Source organism: Dasypus novemcinctus, chromosome 18 (genome assembly GCF_030445035.2).
Source record: "Dasypus novemcinctus isolate mDasNov1 chromosome 18, mDasNov1.1.hap2, whole genome shotgun sequence".
Classification (NCBI taxonomy): domain Eukaryota; kingdom Metazoa; phylum Chordata; class Mammalia; order Cingulata; family Dasypodidae; genus Dasypus; species Dasypus novemcinctus.
Genome location: NC_080690.1, coordinates 86,509,196 through 86,526,104, shown reverse-complemented (window position 1 = coordinate 86,526,104; position 16,909 = coordinate 86,509,196). Strand labels below are relative to the sequence as shown.

The 16,909-nt window shown below is 43.0% G+C and overlaps 1 protein-coding gene across 3 annotated transcripts; it reads left to right on the top strand.

The window, feature by feature from the left end:
* The first annotated feature begins 4,592 nt into the window (after window positions 1-4,592).
* Window positions 4,593-13,137, top strand: LOC101418495 (zinc finger protein 211-like). 3 transcript variants are annotated; one of them, XR_011646440.1, is made up of 5 exons: window positions 4,593-4,835; window positions 5,448-5,486; window positions 6,077-6,203; window positions 7,512-8,689; window positions 10,825-13,137. XR_011646440.1 is itself a non-coding variant. In XM_004465685.4 (4 exons), the coding sequence occupies exons 1-4, from the start codon at window positions 4,803-4,805 to the stop codon at window positions 8,561-8,563; spliced, it is 1,251 nt and encodes a 416-aa protein (XP_004465742.1). In that variant the 5' UTR covers window positions 4,593-4,802; the 3' UTR covers window positions 8,564-9,086. The 3 variants fall into 3 exon arrangements, 2 of the variants coding, with proteins under 2 accessions (XP_004465742.1, XP_004465743.1); XM_004465685.4 differs by lacking the exon at window positions 10,825-13,137 and having other exon boundaries at window positions 7,512-9,086; XM_004465686.4 differs by lacking the exons at window positions 5,448-5,486; window positions 10,825-13,137 and having other exon boundaries at window positions 7,512-9,086.
* The last annotated feature ends 3,772 nt before the right edge of the window (window positions 13,138-16,909 follow it).

Below are 16,909 nucleotides of genomic sequence, written 5' to 3'. Positions count from 1 at the left end.
AAGAGCCAAGACCATAAAGACTTGCAGCAAAGGGAAGCATATACAAGACCTGGTAATAGGAAATGGCTTCATGAACTTCATACCAAAAGCACGAGCAGCAAAACAACAAATAGATAAATTGGACCTCCTCAAAATTAAAGCCTTCTGCACCTCAAAGGAGTTTGTCAAGAAAGTGAAAATTGAGCCTACACAATGGGAGGAAATATTTGGTAACCATATATCGGATAGGAGACTTACAACTTGCATATATAAAGAACTCCTATATCTTGAAAATAAAAAGATAAACAACCCATTTAAAAAATGGGGAAAAGATTTAAACAGACACTTCTCCAAAGTAGAAATACAAATGGCTAAAAAGCACATGAAAAAAATGCTCCAAATCTCTAGCTATCAGGGAAATGCAAATCAAAACTACAATGAGATACCATCTTACTCCCATAAGATTGGCAGCTATGAAAAAAACAGAAGACTACAAATTCTGGAGAGGATGTGGAGGAATGGGAACATTCATCCACTGCTGGTGGGAATGCAGAAGGATCCAACCATTCTGGAGGACAGTTTGGCGGTTTCTCAAAAAACTAACCATAGATTTGCCATATGACCCAGCAATTCCACTGCTGGGTATATGCTCAGCAGAACTGAAAACAAGGACACAAACCGATATATGCACACCAATGTTCATAGCAGCATTGTTCACTATCGCCAAAAGTTGGAATCAACCCAAATGCCCATCAACATATGAATGGATAAATAAAATGTGGTATATACATACAATGGAATAACACTCAGCTTTAAGAACAAATACATTACAAACACATGTGATAACATGGATGAATCTTGAGAACCTTATGTTGAGTGAAGCAACCCAGGCATTGAAGGACAAATACTACATGACCTCAATGATAAGAAATAAGTAAACCAAGCTGCCTCAGAGAGCTAGAGACTGGATGATAGGCTTACAGGAAAACGAGGGGTAGAGGTAGGACGTAAGCTGACATCTACATGGGTGAAATCTATGATAAGCTGGAGGTAAGTATGTGTACGTGGAAGGGATAAAATTGGGGCATAGGGTTACCTTTGAGTGGGGCTTAGTGGGCTTGAGGGGGGCTAGGGATGGGAGGATGGGAATATTGCCCAAGAAATTGGGGGGAGGGTGGGGCAACATATGAACATAGGAGATTGTCAGATGTTCGTTGAGAGTATAACACTGTGAAAACCTTTTCAAAAATATAATAAGGAAATTTACCTGTTCAAGATACTTAAAAGGGATAAAATCTGACACAGGACAGACTCCTAGGGAATATGTGAATGCTCATTTTGCCAGAGTGGGTTATATCATTGGGTAGAGACCCATATAATGAGAGTGAAGGTATACCCACATCCTCGGGAGAAGTGAGGCCATCAAATAGAGGGAACTGAATCTCTCAAGAGAAATGGTGGCTCCAGGGCATTAGGGCAGTTGATCATGTCAAGCCCTCAACACTGTTGCAAGTATCTCTGAACATGGCTCTTCAAGAAATGAAGATTGACGGTCACTGTGGGCTGTAAGGGGAGGGGGAAATAGGTATTGAATAGATGGAACCAATGTAACTGTGTGGGCAATAGAAGTTTTTCACAAGAGTACGCAAGGATGGATATAAGACATGTAAAATTACACCAAAAATATATAGGAGCTGATAGGCTAAAATGTAAATCATAATGTAAAACATAAGATAACTAAAAATTTAGAAAATTGTGTAGTCTAAAATATAAACCACAATGTAAACACAAATGTTACCTTGTTTGAAAGCTATTGTCTCAATATCTGTACATCAGTTTCAGTAAACATGGTATGAATATGTTAAAAGATTATTGCTGTGGAAGGGAAAAGATTTTAAGTTGGATATGTGGAAGTACTGTATATTGTATATATGAATTACTGTGATCTAGGGGTCTTGTGAAGAGAAGCTTAATAATTAGAAAAAAGAAAAGAAAAAGATAGGATGTAGATTTTTCCAAATTAATATGTATTCTATATCTAACCTTTAAGCTCATCACTCTATTCCATTTTAGTATAAAGGGAACCTGGCAATGTATTGGGCTTCACTTTTCAGGAAGTTTTGGATCACAGAGAGGTTTAACAATGGCAGTGGAGGAATACTAGTGTGGGATGTTATTGACAGGGGACACATGGTTGGCAGGGAGTTCTACAGGGCACATATCCAGGGTACATAAAAATGTTTGGATATTTTCACAGTGGAAACAATTAAAAACAACAACTGAGGGAGTGCTGTTATCCTAGCCAGGGGAGCTCTATCACAGTCCCTAAAGGAACAGCAACAATCCCCCAAGTGCAATGGCAAAGACCAAAAAAGAATGAAGGTCCAACAATAAGCCCCTGATACTAATGATATGCTTGTGAGCCTGTGCACCTGAAATAAGAACAAGGCCTAGAGCAGCAGTGTGCCTAAGAGTTACCTCCTTAGAGCCTCCATTTTGCTCAAATGTGGCCAGTCTCGAAGCCAAACTCAGCATGTAAATGCGTTGCCTTCCCCCCAGCGTGGGACGTGACCCCCCGGGGATTACCCTCCCTGGTGCTGAGGGATCACTACCAAGTACCAGCTGATGACGTAACCAGAAAATGACCTTGAATAAAAGGTTCAACTTGGACCAGCAGAATATCTCTGTCTACATATAATAACAGGAGTTAAAAATGCTTTTTGACGTAAATCAAGGGGAAAATGGAAAGGACAAATGAGTTATATGGCTTTGAGTCTCTAAAAAAGAGCCGGGAGGTTATCAGAGGGGTTGCCCTTATGCACACCTGAGCAGAGTCTCAGAAACAGATAAAGTAGATACAACCCCAGGCATTGGTTCTTCTGAGGGCTACAGAGACCCACAGGTTTTATGGTCATGGCAGATGGAGTTCAGTGCCATGTCAGTTGGCTCTTCTTTGGAGTTGGTGTTTCTGTGTGATGGAGCTAGACTCAGATGTGATCTCTTTTCACAAGCCTTTCCTGTTACTTTACCAGAATTGTAGTTGGTGCTGGGGTTTAAGATATACCCAGGGGATCTGAATCTCTGGACTGATCATATGACAGCCAGGCCCTGACCTCAACAGACTTCAGCCCCTGCACTCTAGTTTATTGGACTTTTCCCACTCAGCTAACACGGAGTTGAAGAATGTCAACCACCACACCATGGAGCCAAGAGTGCCTACAACTGAAAACAGGAGGATTGCATCCAATATCCATGTGGAATCTAAGCCCCCTCTTGACATAGATGTGGAATGGACACAACCAATCCAAGGTCCACAGGGTGGAGGAATAGAATATGGATTAGAGTGGATTTAGTGATATTCTATTTGTGAACTATTGGGGTTAGTAATCGAAGAAAATGTGGCATTGGCGTGGATAAAGTGGCCATGGTGGCTGCTGGGTGTGGGGAATGGGAGGAAGAGATGAGATGTGGAGGCGTTTTCGGGACTTGGAGTTGTCCTGCGTGGTGCTGCAGGGACAATTACCGGACATTGTAGGTCCTCCCATGGCCCACTGGATGGAACGTGGGAGAGTGTGGGCTATGATGTGGACCATTGACTGTGAGGTGCAGCCATGCTCAGAGATGTATTCAGCAAATGCAATGAGTGTGTCATGATGATGGAGGAGAATGTTGCTATGGGGGTAGTAGTGGGGTGAGGGGAGTGGGGGTATATGGGGGCCTCATATTTTTTTAATGTAATATTTTAAAAAATGAATTAAAAAAAAAAGAAAACGCACACACATAGAAAGAATAGTTTTGTTTTATGGAGAAATTACTTTTCTCACTGGATTGGATATAATCACTGATTATACAAGCAGTAGACATGTTTTCTGTGCAGAGACTCACCCTAAATAATCTGCTTCAGGGTGTCCCCACTTTCCTCTTCTGTCTTCTGGGTCATGGCCCTGAATGGAGTCTTTTTGCCCTTGTCCCTGACCAAATTTACTGAAACTTGCAGCACTGAGTCTACTGTTCCTGACTACATGCATTTGAAGAGCTAAAAGGTACCTTATAAATACTACTTGCTGCCCTTCTGCAGGCCCAAAAAGAAGCGATAAGGCAGAAAACCTGGGAAGTTCTTCTTTCACACTGCTGTCATCCTGTCCCAAAAGGGATCCCATGTCTTTTCAAAATAATAATGGCACATAATCCTTGTGTCTGAACGACCGCATGGAACGATATGCCCATTTGATTCTGTAGCTATGGGAGCATCTGAAATAATATTTTTAGCCATTTGGGGGTGTGGGTAACTTGATGGAGACTGTAATAATGTACCTAAACACTGACGTGATCATTTTGAGACAACGCTCCCCAGAAAGCTGCTTGTCGACCGTTTAAGGAGAGAAACAATCATCCCCACCCTATCCACCCCCGCCCAAAACAGCAGAAACCGCCTATTCCCTAAATCCTTCCAGTCGCCTCTCGGCTTTTGAGAGGTCTGGGCCGGCGGGGTGGCCACAACTTGCCCGCAGCGAGTGGAAACACACTACCCAGAATGCTCTGCGCCGCACAGTGGCGGCGCTGAGCCAATGAAGGCCCGGGATTGGGGCATTTCCGTTCGGGCCCTTCGCGTCAGGGCGGGACTTCCGCCGTCTCTCTCGTGGCGGTCATTTTGGCTGTTCTGTGGTCTCTTCAGTTGATCATAGTCCCCGGAGCCCCTGGGTAAAACCAGGGTGACGGGCTGAGAAGGCTGTTGTCCCTGCTGCCACAGTCAGGTCCGGCAGTCGGCGGCGCCGCGGCCCTGCTCACCGCCCGCCGCTCGCCCTCTCCGCCCACAGGCTCCCATGGCGGCGGCCGAGCTGACGGCCCCGGCTCAGGTAAATGGGGCGTCCTCCTGGCTCTCACCCGCCCTTTCCCCACCTCTTTCGAATCCTAAAGCCCGACGCAGGGTCATCTAGCCGCGTCATTGCAGCCCAGTCCCCAGCGGTCGGACAGTGAAGCGTTTGTGTGTGGGGTCCCTGTATCTGACGGCCCCTGGGAGAGGGTTACGGGCAGAAGGCCCGGCGTGTGTAGACTTGGAGGTGCGACTGAGCCGGGAGCATTAGGGAAACCTGCGGTCCGACTTGTTTCTGCAGGGGATAGATTTTTGAGGTGGAGTCGTGTGCTTCTGAAATGACAGGCTGAGGAGCTGTATCCCAATTCTTGGGCCTTTGGAAGCCATGGAGAGTTTTGCTTGAAGAAGCGGCACTGTCTGGCTTAGGCTTTAAAAGTGCCCTAAAAACCATTCAGAGGAAGCACAAACAGTATGCGGTGATGAAGATTTTGAGGCAGGAGATTAGTATTTTCCCAAGGCCGCATAAGTGGCAAAAGGCACAGAGGTTAGATAGCCCGAAGTCACTTTGCTCTGGGACTAGTCAGGTATTAGTAGGCCTGAACCCATGGAGTAGCTACCATGGTTGCGTGGCTTCATGGCCTGCCTCTTCCCTCAGGTTCCTGTGGCTGCAGAAGTCCTTTTGAAACCTACACAGGTAAGTGAAGGATGACCCAGTCCCTCCCATCCATATATTCTCTGCGTTTCTGGAGTTTGGGGGTTCCTCACATGCTTTTCTTCCAGCTCTTGGGAAAGCCCTAAGCCCAGAGTTCTGAGTCCAGGCTAGTTTTACATGGGGAAGGTTTCCATTTCAAGACATCAAGGAAAAGATGTATGAAAGGTAATATCAAGAATAGGTGGAACAACTTGGAGGTGAGGTTAAACTGGGAATGTTCACAAAACTGCATGTCTTTTTTCTTTCTGGTGGTAACAGACAAGGACAGGAGTCAGGGCTGAAATGACTACCTGGAAAGTTGGGTGTCTGGAGGTAATGGGAGATTTGGATCAAAGGGAGGTAATTTTACCCAGGTCTTATCAGGATCCATCTGTCTGCAGAGGGGGAATATAAAATCAACACAGTGATGAGCAGAACCATGAGAGAGAGCAGCATTAATGGCACCAGGGCCTGGTATCTCCTCCAAGTTGGGCACTTGGGAGAAGGATGGGCCCGGGTTAGGTTTGGAGGGGTGGATTGTGGATCTTTGGGAGAGAGGCTATTTATGATTTCATCACTACCCATTATGGCAGGGCAGTGTGACCTTTGCGGATGTGGCTGTGTACTTCTCCTGGGAGGAATGGGGTCTCCTTGATGAGGCTCAGAAACACCTGTACCATGATGTGATGCTGGAGAACTTTGCGCTTGTGACCTCGCTAGGTAAGGCCCTCATACATACTCCAGTACCCTGGGATAGACTTTGCCTTTCTCCTTTTCTCCAGGCACAGCTAACTTTTCCTCACATCAGGACCATGGGCATTGCTTCCTTCTCCAGTTCCCTGATTAGAGGCTGTGATTGCCAAGGTTGGGCAGAGTGTACTGCTCTTTTTTCTTCCCCCATTGCAGCAACAACATCTGCTGTCCTGAAGCCTTGAAAGAAGGATTCAGGGACATTTCTTTTGCAGTCAGCCTAATGGATTTGGTCATGATTACCTTCTCCCTGGCCATTTGACTGTTTACATGGCAACTCTGTGCCCCAGGTTGTTAACCTTCTTCTACCTGCCATTTATTTATACCTGACTATGCCAGAAATTTTAGGCATTGACATGGTCACTAACATATCCAATGGGCTGTTCCTGCAAGACCTTCCTCCAAGGTTCTTTTTGTATATTTAGATAGCTTTCCTGTGCTCTGTTGAGTGCTTTAGGCCAGTGCTGGTTACTCACCTTCTTTTCTCTTAAGACTTATATCATCCAAGTCCCATGTAGTAGCTCTACTGCACATGACTGGGGAGAGCCCTGATTATTCACAGGATGGATAGGATACCAACCATGGCAAGATGGGCTCAGAAGGGGCCTGATCCCGGTGATTGGTAACTTGCAGAGGGCATGGCATCAAGTCTGTGTTCAGATCATAACAGGCAACTGCCCTGTTTTAGTGCCATTTCCGTTGGCCACACCTCATTTCTACCTTTCCTTCCCTATTCTTGACACTTCGTTAGCTTGTTATTTTTACTACTTTTGTATTCAACTTTGACTCCTAACCCAGGGCTAAATCCCATGGCTCTGGATTCCACATCTCATCTATATCTCCACTGCTCCCTCTACATTGCTCTTCAACATTGTGAGTTGTGAGGTACGCACATAGCCTCCAATAGTCTTGGAACACCAGCTACTCTGTATAGTTGGATTTTCCTGGGCCCGACATATATATATACTTCTTCACTGTATCATGTGTCACCAACAGGCAAAATCCTGCTGAAAATTGGCAGATAAATGAGTTGTAGACTCTGCCTTTCACCCCTGGGACATACCCTATCCTTGTGTTCTGTGCCTGGTGAGACCTTCCCCATTTCATAACCATAGGGCCCAGTAATGCATAGCATCTGCTCCTCAGTCTGACCTCAACTCCCTGGCCCCTGAAAATAGTCCCATGGCATAATTTCCTGATGTGTCAGACAGACCTTTGTGATGGATTTGTCTCTTCCTGATAAAGTCTACATGTCCTTCACCATTTCTTTGCTTTCAGATTGTTGGCGTGGTGTAGAGGAAGAGGAGACACCTTCTGAAAAGAGGGTTTCTCTAGGAGTATTACAGGTCAGGACTCCCGGGACAGATCAGTCTCCACAGAAGGCCTACCCCTGTGACATGTGTGGCTCGGATTTGAAGTCGGCTGAGCATGAGGGAGCATATTCCGGGCAGAAATGGTGTGTGTGTGGGGCATGTGGGAGGCAGTTCTGTTTCACTGGAAACGTTCAGCATCATCAGAAGCAGCACATTGGAGAGAAACCCTTCAGGAACAAAGTGGGCAGGGCCATGTTGGTGAACAGCTGCAAGTTGCATGTATCAGAGAAACCCTTTGCCTACAGTGACATTGGGAAAGACTTTCTGGCCTGCTTGGGGCTTCTTCAGCAACATGCCACTCACACTGGAGAAAAAAAAAACAGAGGCACCGAGTGTGCTGTGGCCTTTCATAGTGAAAAAAGTCATTACAGCTATGAAGAATGCAAGAACATCTTCAGCTATGAATCCTCATTTGTTCAGCATGAGAGAGCCCACACTGGAGAAAAGCCTTTTGAATGCAAAATATGTGGACAATTCTTTACCTACAATTCCAGGTTTATTCAACACCTGAGAATTCATACTGGAGCAAGGCCTTATGAGTGCAGCGAATGTGGGAAATCCTTTCGCCAAAGCTCTAGCCTCATTCACCACAGGAAAGTTCATACAGGAGAAAGGCCTTTTGAGTGCAGCGAGTGTGGGAAATCCTTTGCCCGCAAATATGAACTCAATCAACACCAGAGAGTTCACACTGGAGCAAAGCCTTATGAATGTAGTGAATGTGGGAAATCCTTTAGCCAAAGCTCTAACCTCATTCAACACTGGAGAGTTCACACTGGGGAAAGGCCTTATGAGTGCAGTGAATGTGGAAAATCCTTCAGCCAAAGCTCTGGCCTCATTCAACACCGTAGAGTTCACACTGGAGAAAGACCTTATGAATGTCGTGAGTGTGGTAAATCCTTTAGTCGTAAATCTTACCTCATTCAACACCGGAGAGTTCATACTGGAAAAAGTTCTTAAATATGCAGGAATATGTTATTTCTTTTCAGTATAACTACACTGGGAGGAGACCCTTTGTGAAGGACTATCTACCTGAATTGAACCTCATAAATCCATACCACAGTGGGGAAGTTTCCCAGGTTCCAGGTATGTGGAAAGCGTGAAGGAGCTGCTTTGTAATCTTCTAACCTGCCCAGGGCCCTTGTGAGATTTCTGTCATGGCCATTTTCTTTGGCATAACCATTTTACCTCTACCACCTGGTAGGTCCACATGATGAGCATCCATCATGCTCAGGAAAGCAGACCTCTTTGTACTCTCCAATTTCCTGGAGGAAATCATGAGTAGCCTGAGCTCTTAAGGAATTCTCAGTCCCTTTTCTCTGATGATTTAGGGTCAGAGGACTCTGAGTTCTACCTATTTTATGAACACTTTTGTTTTAACATTGTGTTTGCAATTTTTCCAGCTTCAAAGTCACCGTCCAGGAACTCCCTTCCACACATTGCTCTGGTTTGTGCAATAATAAAGGCCTTATTCTTAAAGTAACTTTAGTCTTCAGAGTTGTATTCACAGAGTAAGTTGGTTTGAAAACAAAATTGGGCTCTGCAAGTATAAAGTAGTGAAAAATTTTTTGTGGAGACCCCAACTTTGTGTGCCTGAGAGGTGGCTGTATGATGACAGAAAATAGCTCTTCTCTCCAGTTTTGCCCTTGTTTGCTTTACTGCCCAACGTCTCCTAGGAAAGACTGCTGGTTTTTGTGGTCCTGATTTTTGGCACGGGTACCAGGAACTTTTTGTGGGCACAGAAGTCACCTTAGGAGGGGGGTAGTTGTGACAACCTCCAGTGCTTCTGAGAACAACATAGATTGTTTTCATTGGTCACAGGGATTATCATGTAATGTCCACCACTGTTGAGGGAAAGCACTTCACCATGTTCTGCAAAGGAACCACGTGTGCTGATGTCCAGAATTAACTAGGCTAGTGCCACTGGTTATAAAATATAAAACTACGGGGGAAACCCTAATTGGTACAGAAGCACTGCCTAATAGGGAGTGGTGGAGACTGTAGCAAGCTAGATGGAATGTGCCTCTTCTAAAAGTACATGGACAAAAGCTCCAGTGACTATGCAGGATCAGTGTACACTGGTCCTATAGACCAGTGTATGTTGTGATGCTAAGGTCATTGTCGGAGAAAATAATAAAAGGGTTTTGTGGCTTCCTGTAGCCTCTCTGGCTGTTTACCTTTAAGCCGTTGCTGCACAGGCAGGAAAATAAGGAGAGCAGGGAGATTAGTCCAGAAATATGGCTTCTGTGAACCAGCAAGTGTTCTGTTGACTCAAGTGGAAATGGCCTTTGTTCACCAGTATTTGCTGCCTCTCAGGCAAGGCTGTCCCTCCCAGGGCATGATGGAGATGGTGGAGTCAATGTAGGATTGTTAAGGCTGATTTTCCAGAGAGTGGGAGAATTCAATTTTATTTCAAACCATTTTTTAAAGCTTTGAGATGTAACTGCCATTTAAGATATAAAGCTCTACAGTGTAATTGACCAAGGCAATGAGGACAAATACTGCATGATTTCACTTATATGGAATATTGAGAAATAGCAACTTCACAGTAGTAGAAAGTAAATTTGAGGTTACCAGGAAATGGGGAAGGAAGGGGTGTTGTTTCATGGTGGGCATAGAGTGTTTACAAATTTCTAAATAAAAGTATTTTTTTAAAAAAGTTTTTATAGTTCTAACTCCCAGTTTATGATACTTTTTTTGTTTTGTTGTTTTAAGATACACTGTGTGTAAGAGCTACAGATTTATTTGCTTTGTAGTATTCTGTTTCTTGTCTATGAGAGATTATTTCAGCACATTTTATAGAAACTTCCTTGGCTTTTTTTTTCTTTCTTTTACTCAATTTTCTTTATATTTGTGGGTCTATTCTGGACTCTCTGAGTCAGTAATCTATACATTATCCTAATACCAATACCACATTTTCTTGATGACCAGAGCTTTGTATTAAGATTTTGCTTTATCTTTGTTTTGGTGTTTGTTTTCTTTTCCCTTTAAAAATAATTTGTCCATTTCTTCTCAGAGTACAGAGAAGCAGCAAGGGTAATACCTCTAAGCCACTGGTCTTGTCTTCCCAGTCCTTAATTTATAATTACCCCCTTGTACAACAATAGGATGACATTGTACATATGCATATTTTGTAACATTCTAACAGCTGCAGAGTGTAGCATGTAACCATAGGGAATGCTTTAAAGGAAGGTCCCAGTCACGATTAGGGTCCATTACAGGAAGAAGAAGCAGCTTACGAGGCTGTGGAAACAGGCTGAGAACATGGAGAAAGAAACTGACAAATTCAGAAGTCCTCAAGACCCTCAGGCTTCCAGTCTGGTCCCAATAAAGACTGTTTATTCCCCATGCTTGGCCTGGCTTGCCCTTCCTTCATCACCCCCTAGGACATGGGGGCCCCTGGTCAGTAGTCCTCATGTCCAGGTGCCACAGGCAGCCTGCAGCTGAGAAGACTGGAAATGGGGAAAGCACCATCTGGGTCAAGTCCACTGCTACTGCCCACTCCTATTAAAGAAAGGACTTTCTTTAAAAGAGATGAACAGCTACTAAGTAGGTCTATGACCTACTTGTTTGAGAATTTTACGAAAATTGATAGTAGGAACTCCAATTACTTGGGTTTCAATATATTTGCAAAAGTAATCTGGAGGGGAGCAGATGTGGTTCAAGCAGTTGGGCACCCACCTCCCACATTGGAGGTCCCGGCTTCAGTTCTTGGTGCCTCCTAAAAGAGACAAGCAGACACCACAACCAGCAGATGCTGCAACTAGCAGGAGGTGGAAGTGGCTTAAGCAGTTGGGCACTCACCTCCCACATGGGAGATCGTGGGTTTGGTACCCAGTGCCTCCTAAAGAAAATGGACAAGGGAGACATCTGGGGTGGATTTTAAAAAAAAAATGAATCTTTTTTAAAAAAAATTAATCTAGAAAATTGTAATGGGGGACCTGAATTTACCACCTTCCAGCCTAGCAATATCTGCTTGACCCTGATGACTGCCATGTAGTTCAGGAGATAGGCTCAGCCATCAAGCACCAGGACCTGCCCCTCTGCCATCTGCAGAGCTGCCTGGGGGTTGAGGGGACTTTATCTTTGTTTTGTAAAAAGATACTTCAGGACTATATATATATATAGCCATTAAGCTGAGAAAGTTACCAAATTTCATTATCATGAATGTGAAACTTAAACCCATTATGAGACTTCACACATGCTGAATTGCTAAAATTAAGAGAATGATCATACATTATAATATCCAAACAATCTAAATAGTTACTAACAGGTAAGTTGGTAAAGACTTTCTCATAAACGCATAGAATAGAACATAAGGTAATAAATACAAAGAATAACAGATAGACCCAAACTTGGATGGATCATAACACTAGTGTGATGAATAGCAGCCAGTGGCAAAATGTGTGTACTGTATGACCCATGTACATGAAGTTCTAGGACAAAAAGTATGGCGAAAATTAGAACTGTCTACCTGGGACAGGAAGAACAAGGGGACATGAATGTATGTGGTATGAAAATACCTCATGATTAGGATGGTGATTATATGGAGACATGTGGAATCAAAATTTATCACATGGAACATTATGCATGCATTTCAGTTTATGTAAATTATATCTCAACCATGGAGACTAAAAACATGAGGGAGCGGACAGGTTTTGTTAGTGGCTGCCTGAATTCCCCAGTGTTGGGGTTTAATGAAATAAGGCACCATGCAGTGAGCGCAAGAACTCTTAAGCATTCCCCGGAAGAGATCATATGATCTCATTGTCATTCTCCTTGGACACTTAAAAGTCAAGGTTCCTTAGAGTCTTTTGTTAGATGCCCAGGGCTGACTTTCTATAAATGGCTTTTTGTAGAATGAAAGGAGGCAGGAAGTTGAAGCCAGATGGGGAAAGAAATTGATGCTTACATGGAAGAAAGGGACCTGATATTTTGGCTGTTCCTGTCCTATTCTACAGCAGTGATGCCACCATGTAATTTTGGGCATGGTGAAGATAAAAGGGAGAGCTGAGGGAAGGGAGAGGAGTAAAGTTAGGTAAAAAGGTTGGAATAGAATGAAATTTAAAGAAAACATCAGGTGGGGAAAGGCAGGAACGAAGTGTGAAGGCCCAAGTTTGAAAGAGTGGAAATGGGGAGGATCAGAAAGGAGATGTTGAGCTCGGTGTATAAACATGCCTTTATATAAGTACATTTCATTTCTAGAGTCATTCTTATATCTTTCATGTCTTAACATGCTTATTCAAGAACATAGGAAGTATATTTATAATATGTTAGATGTCATTTTCTACTAATTGTATTTGTGTCATTTAGAGTCCATTGATTTTTTTCTTCTTCTTAAATAGACCATATGTTCCTGGTCGTTTCTTTGTTTTGTTTTTGGCATATTTGTAATTTTTAATTGGATACAAGACATTCTGAATTTCATATCATTGGGTACTGGATTTCTCTTCTTTAAATATGTTTGACTTTTGTTCTGGGATACAAACAAGTTACTTTGAAAAAATTTGAGTCACAGTTTCTCTTCATTTTAAAATTTTTAAAATTTTGTACATTTAATAATTGAAAATATAAACAATTAAAAACTAAAAAGAAAACAGTTGAATAAAACATGTTTTTCAGTTAAATGTACTGGATACATATAATATTTTTTTGAATCATACAATATGTCATGCAATATATTTGGTTCATAGTAATGCAATCATAAAATATTTGTCTTTTTGTGTCATGCTTGCTTTGCACAACATAATGTCCTCCAGATTCATCCATGTTGTTATATGCTTTATGACTTCATTTCTTCTTACAGCTGCATGATATTCCATCATGTGAATACACCACTGTTTATCCATTCATTGGTTGATGGACATCTGGGTTTCCAGTTTTTGGCAGTCATGAAGAATGCTGCTATGAAAATCAGTATGCAGATGTCTGTTCATGTTACTGCTCTCAGTTCTTCTGGGTATATACCCAGTAGTGTTATTGCAGGGTCATGTGGCAAGTCTATGTTCAACTTCTTTAGGAACTGCCAAACAGCCCTCCACAGTGGCTATACCATTCTGCATTCCCACCAACAGTGAGTAAATGTTCCTGTCTCTTCACATCCTATTTGATACTTGTAGTTCTCTGTCTTTTTAATAGTGGCCATTCTGGTAGGTGTGAAATGATATTTCATTGTAGTTTTGATTTGCATTTCCCTAATCATTAGTGGTGTTGAGCATTTCTTCATGTGTTTTTTAGCCATTTGTATTTCTTTGGACAAATGTCTGTTCAGGTTTTCTGCTCATTTAAAATTCTTTTTAAAAAAATTTAAGTATATCACTCATATGTAAACAATAAGTGTATAGTAATAGTTGTGAACTTACAAAACATACCATTATACAGGACTTGTAACTCATGCTACCACTAATACCTTGCATTTGTTGTTAAACATTTTAAACAGATGTTTAAAGAGCATTGTCAAAATATTATTACTAACCAAAATATTTTTCCTCCAATCCACCCTATTATATTATCTTTATATCATTTATATATGAACATACATAGACAAATGTATAATGAAAGTTGTGAACTTACAAAGCAAACATTCATAATATCATACAGGGGTCCCATACATCAACCCTCCACCAACATTTTGCATTATTGTGAGGTGTTTGTTACAAGTTAGAAAAGAATATTGTCAAAATCTTACTACTAACTATAGTCCTTATCTTACATTTGGTGTATTTTTCCCCCAAATCACCCTATTATTTTTTAAATAGTATTTTATGACAGAAGTTGTAAACTTATAAAATAATCATACACGTGCAGAATTCCCAAATAATACCCTTCTATCAATACATCACACTGGTAGAACGCTTGTTATAGATAATATAATTGGATTGTTAACCATGTTCATAGAGTACATTTGGCTCATATTTTCCATACTGCCCCATTATCAACACAGTACATCTTTCTCATAGATACAAGAATATTATACTATTACTCTTAACCACAGTCCTTAGATCACTCTGGTTGTATTTTTCTCATACTTCTCCACCTTCCCACCACCCTGCAGTAATGATGTACATTTCCTCTAGCTCACAAAGGATACCCTTGCTTCTGTACCATCAACCACAATTCTCATCCACCTCTTGATTTACTGTGCTATTCCATTCTACATTATTCTCTAGCATTCTGTCAATCGGCATTTGCATACCTAGACTACCATTTTCAGCCACATCACCATTTATAAACTAGCTGTTAGTATTTGTTATGCACTCTATATATGTCCACACTTTTACAGTAAAGCTAATTAAAACTTCTACGTACATTAAACATCAGTAGTCCATCTCAGTCCTCCTCTTAATCGCCTTTAAGCATCCACCACCTACTACCAGATCTTGAAAATATTTTCCTTCAATTTTATCTAGAAGATTTATGGTTCTTGCTTTTACGTTTAGGTTTTTGATACATTTTGAGTTAATTTTTTGGATAAGGTGTGAGATAGGGGTCCATGTCTGGGCCATATTTTCCTGTTTCTTGGTGTGGATTGTAATGTTTTGTTGATGTCTTGGCATCTGGGTTACATGACTATTTATTCTGGTTGCACTTTTTCTCTTTGGTTTAGGATTTCCTGCCCTTTCTTCCTTGCTGGTTGTGCTGTAGGAGCCCAGGATGTAGTTGGTGCTGTAAGCTATGGAGGCTCAAGCTGCATTCATTTCTCCAGGGACCAATGAAGCTTTTCCCACTTTTCTCCTTTGTTAGGGTTAGGGACAGGGTCACAGCTGTGTGGAATAATCCAAGTTGGGCAGGCCTAGACTGTGGTTGCCCAGAGAGACTGATGAAACTTCATTCCCCTTTCTCCCCTGCCTAGGGTACGATGGAGCTGCAGGTTTGAGCAGCAGTCTATGCAGTGTGGATCCAAGATGACTGCATTTGCCCCAGTAAACTTCTGATTATTCAGTCTGTGCAGGCCAAAGGTAACTGCAATTACCAGGATAGGCTGGTGCAGGGCCTGCCAGCCTCCTCCCTGCCAGAGGTTGGACTGAAGGCTAGGCTAGGGCCGCAGGCTGATCTGGGTGAAAGAAAACATTTCCTATCATCACTGTGATTTTTGGTCAGCTGGGCATCCCCTCATGCTGGGGGCAGAGTAAAAAAGGCAGCCACCAGCCTCTTTCCAACCTGGACAGATTTACACTCTAGCTGTTCCTAGGGTTATACCTTAGCAAGCTGAGTCTACTAATCAGTAGCCAACATCAGTGGTCAACCATCTCCTCCTCTCTTTTTGGGAAATGGAGCTTCCAATTCCAGCCACAGAATAGCTCCTGGGGCAGCTTGCACTGCCAAAGTAGGATAATCAGTGGCCTCCATGGCTTGACCAGTAATTTCACAGAGAGGCTGGTTCAGGTCCCCCCAGCACTACCAGCACTGTGATTTTCAGTTTGCTCCACTTCCTCTCATGCCAGGCACAGAGTTAAGATGGCAGCTACTGGCCTCTTTCTGACTTGGACAGGTTCAAACTTTAGCTATTCTTAGGATTATACTTTAGCCTGCTGAATTTACTCATCAGTAGCTGAAGTTGGTGTGCAACAGCCTCTTCCTCCCCCATTTTTGGGAAGTGGAGCTTTCAATTCCAGCTGCAGAACAGGTACCAAGGCAACTTGTGCCTCCAGTGGAGGATGGGCACCAGCATCCATGGTCTGCAGCATTCTACTTATGAGTTCTCTGCAGATGGGCAGTCTTCTTCCATTCCTTTGAGGTTGTTGCAGGATGGTCTTCTGGTCTCTTATAGCCCCCAAACTGGTGCTTCAGCTAGCTCTAGATAGCTCTGGGTGTTTACTGACTGCCCTGTAGCAGGAGCTGACACTAGAAGCTCCTTACTCCACTGCCATCTTGCTGGTTGGTCCTCTTCTGACCATTTGTAAATTGACTCATTTGTCTTTTTTTTTTTTTTAAAGATTTATTTATTTCTCCCCCCTTCCTCACCCCACCCCCTACCCCGGTTGTCTGTTCTCTCTATTTGTTGCATCTTCTTTGCTTCTGTTGTTGTCAGCGGCTCAGGAATTTGTTGCGTCATCTTGTGTCAGTTCTCTGTGTGTGCAGTGCCACTCCCGGGCAGGCTGCACTTTTTTTGTGTGGGGCAGCTCTCCTTGAGGGGTGCGCTCCTTGTGTGTGGGGCTCCCCTACTTGGGGGACACCTCTGTGTGGCAGGACACTCCTTGTGTGCATCAGCACTGTGTGTGGGCCAGCTCACCACATGGGTCAGGAGGCCCTGGGTTTAACCCTGGACCTCCTATGTGGTACACAGATGCTCTATCAGTTGAGCCA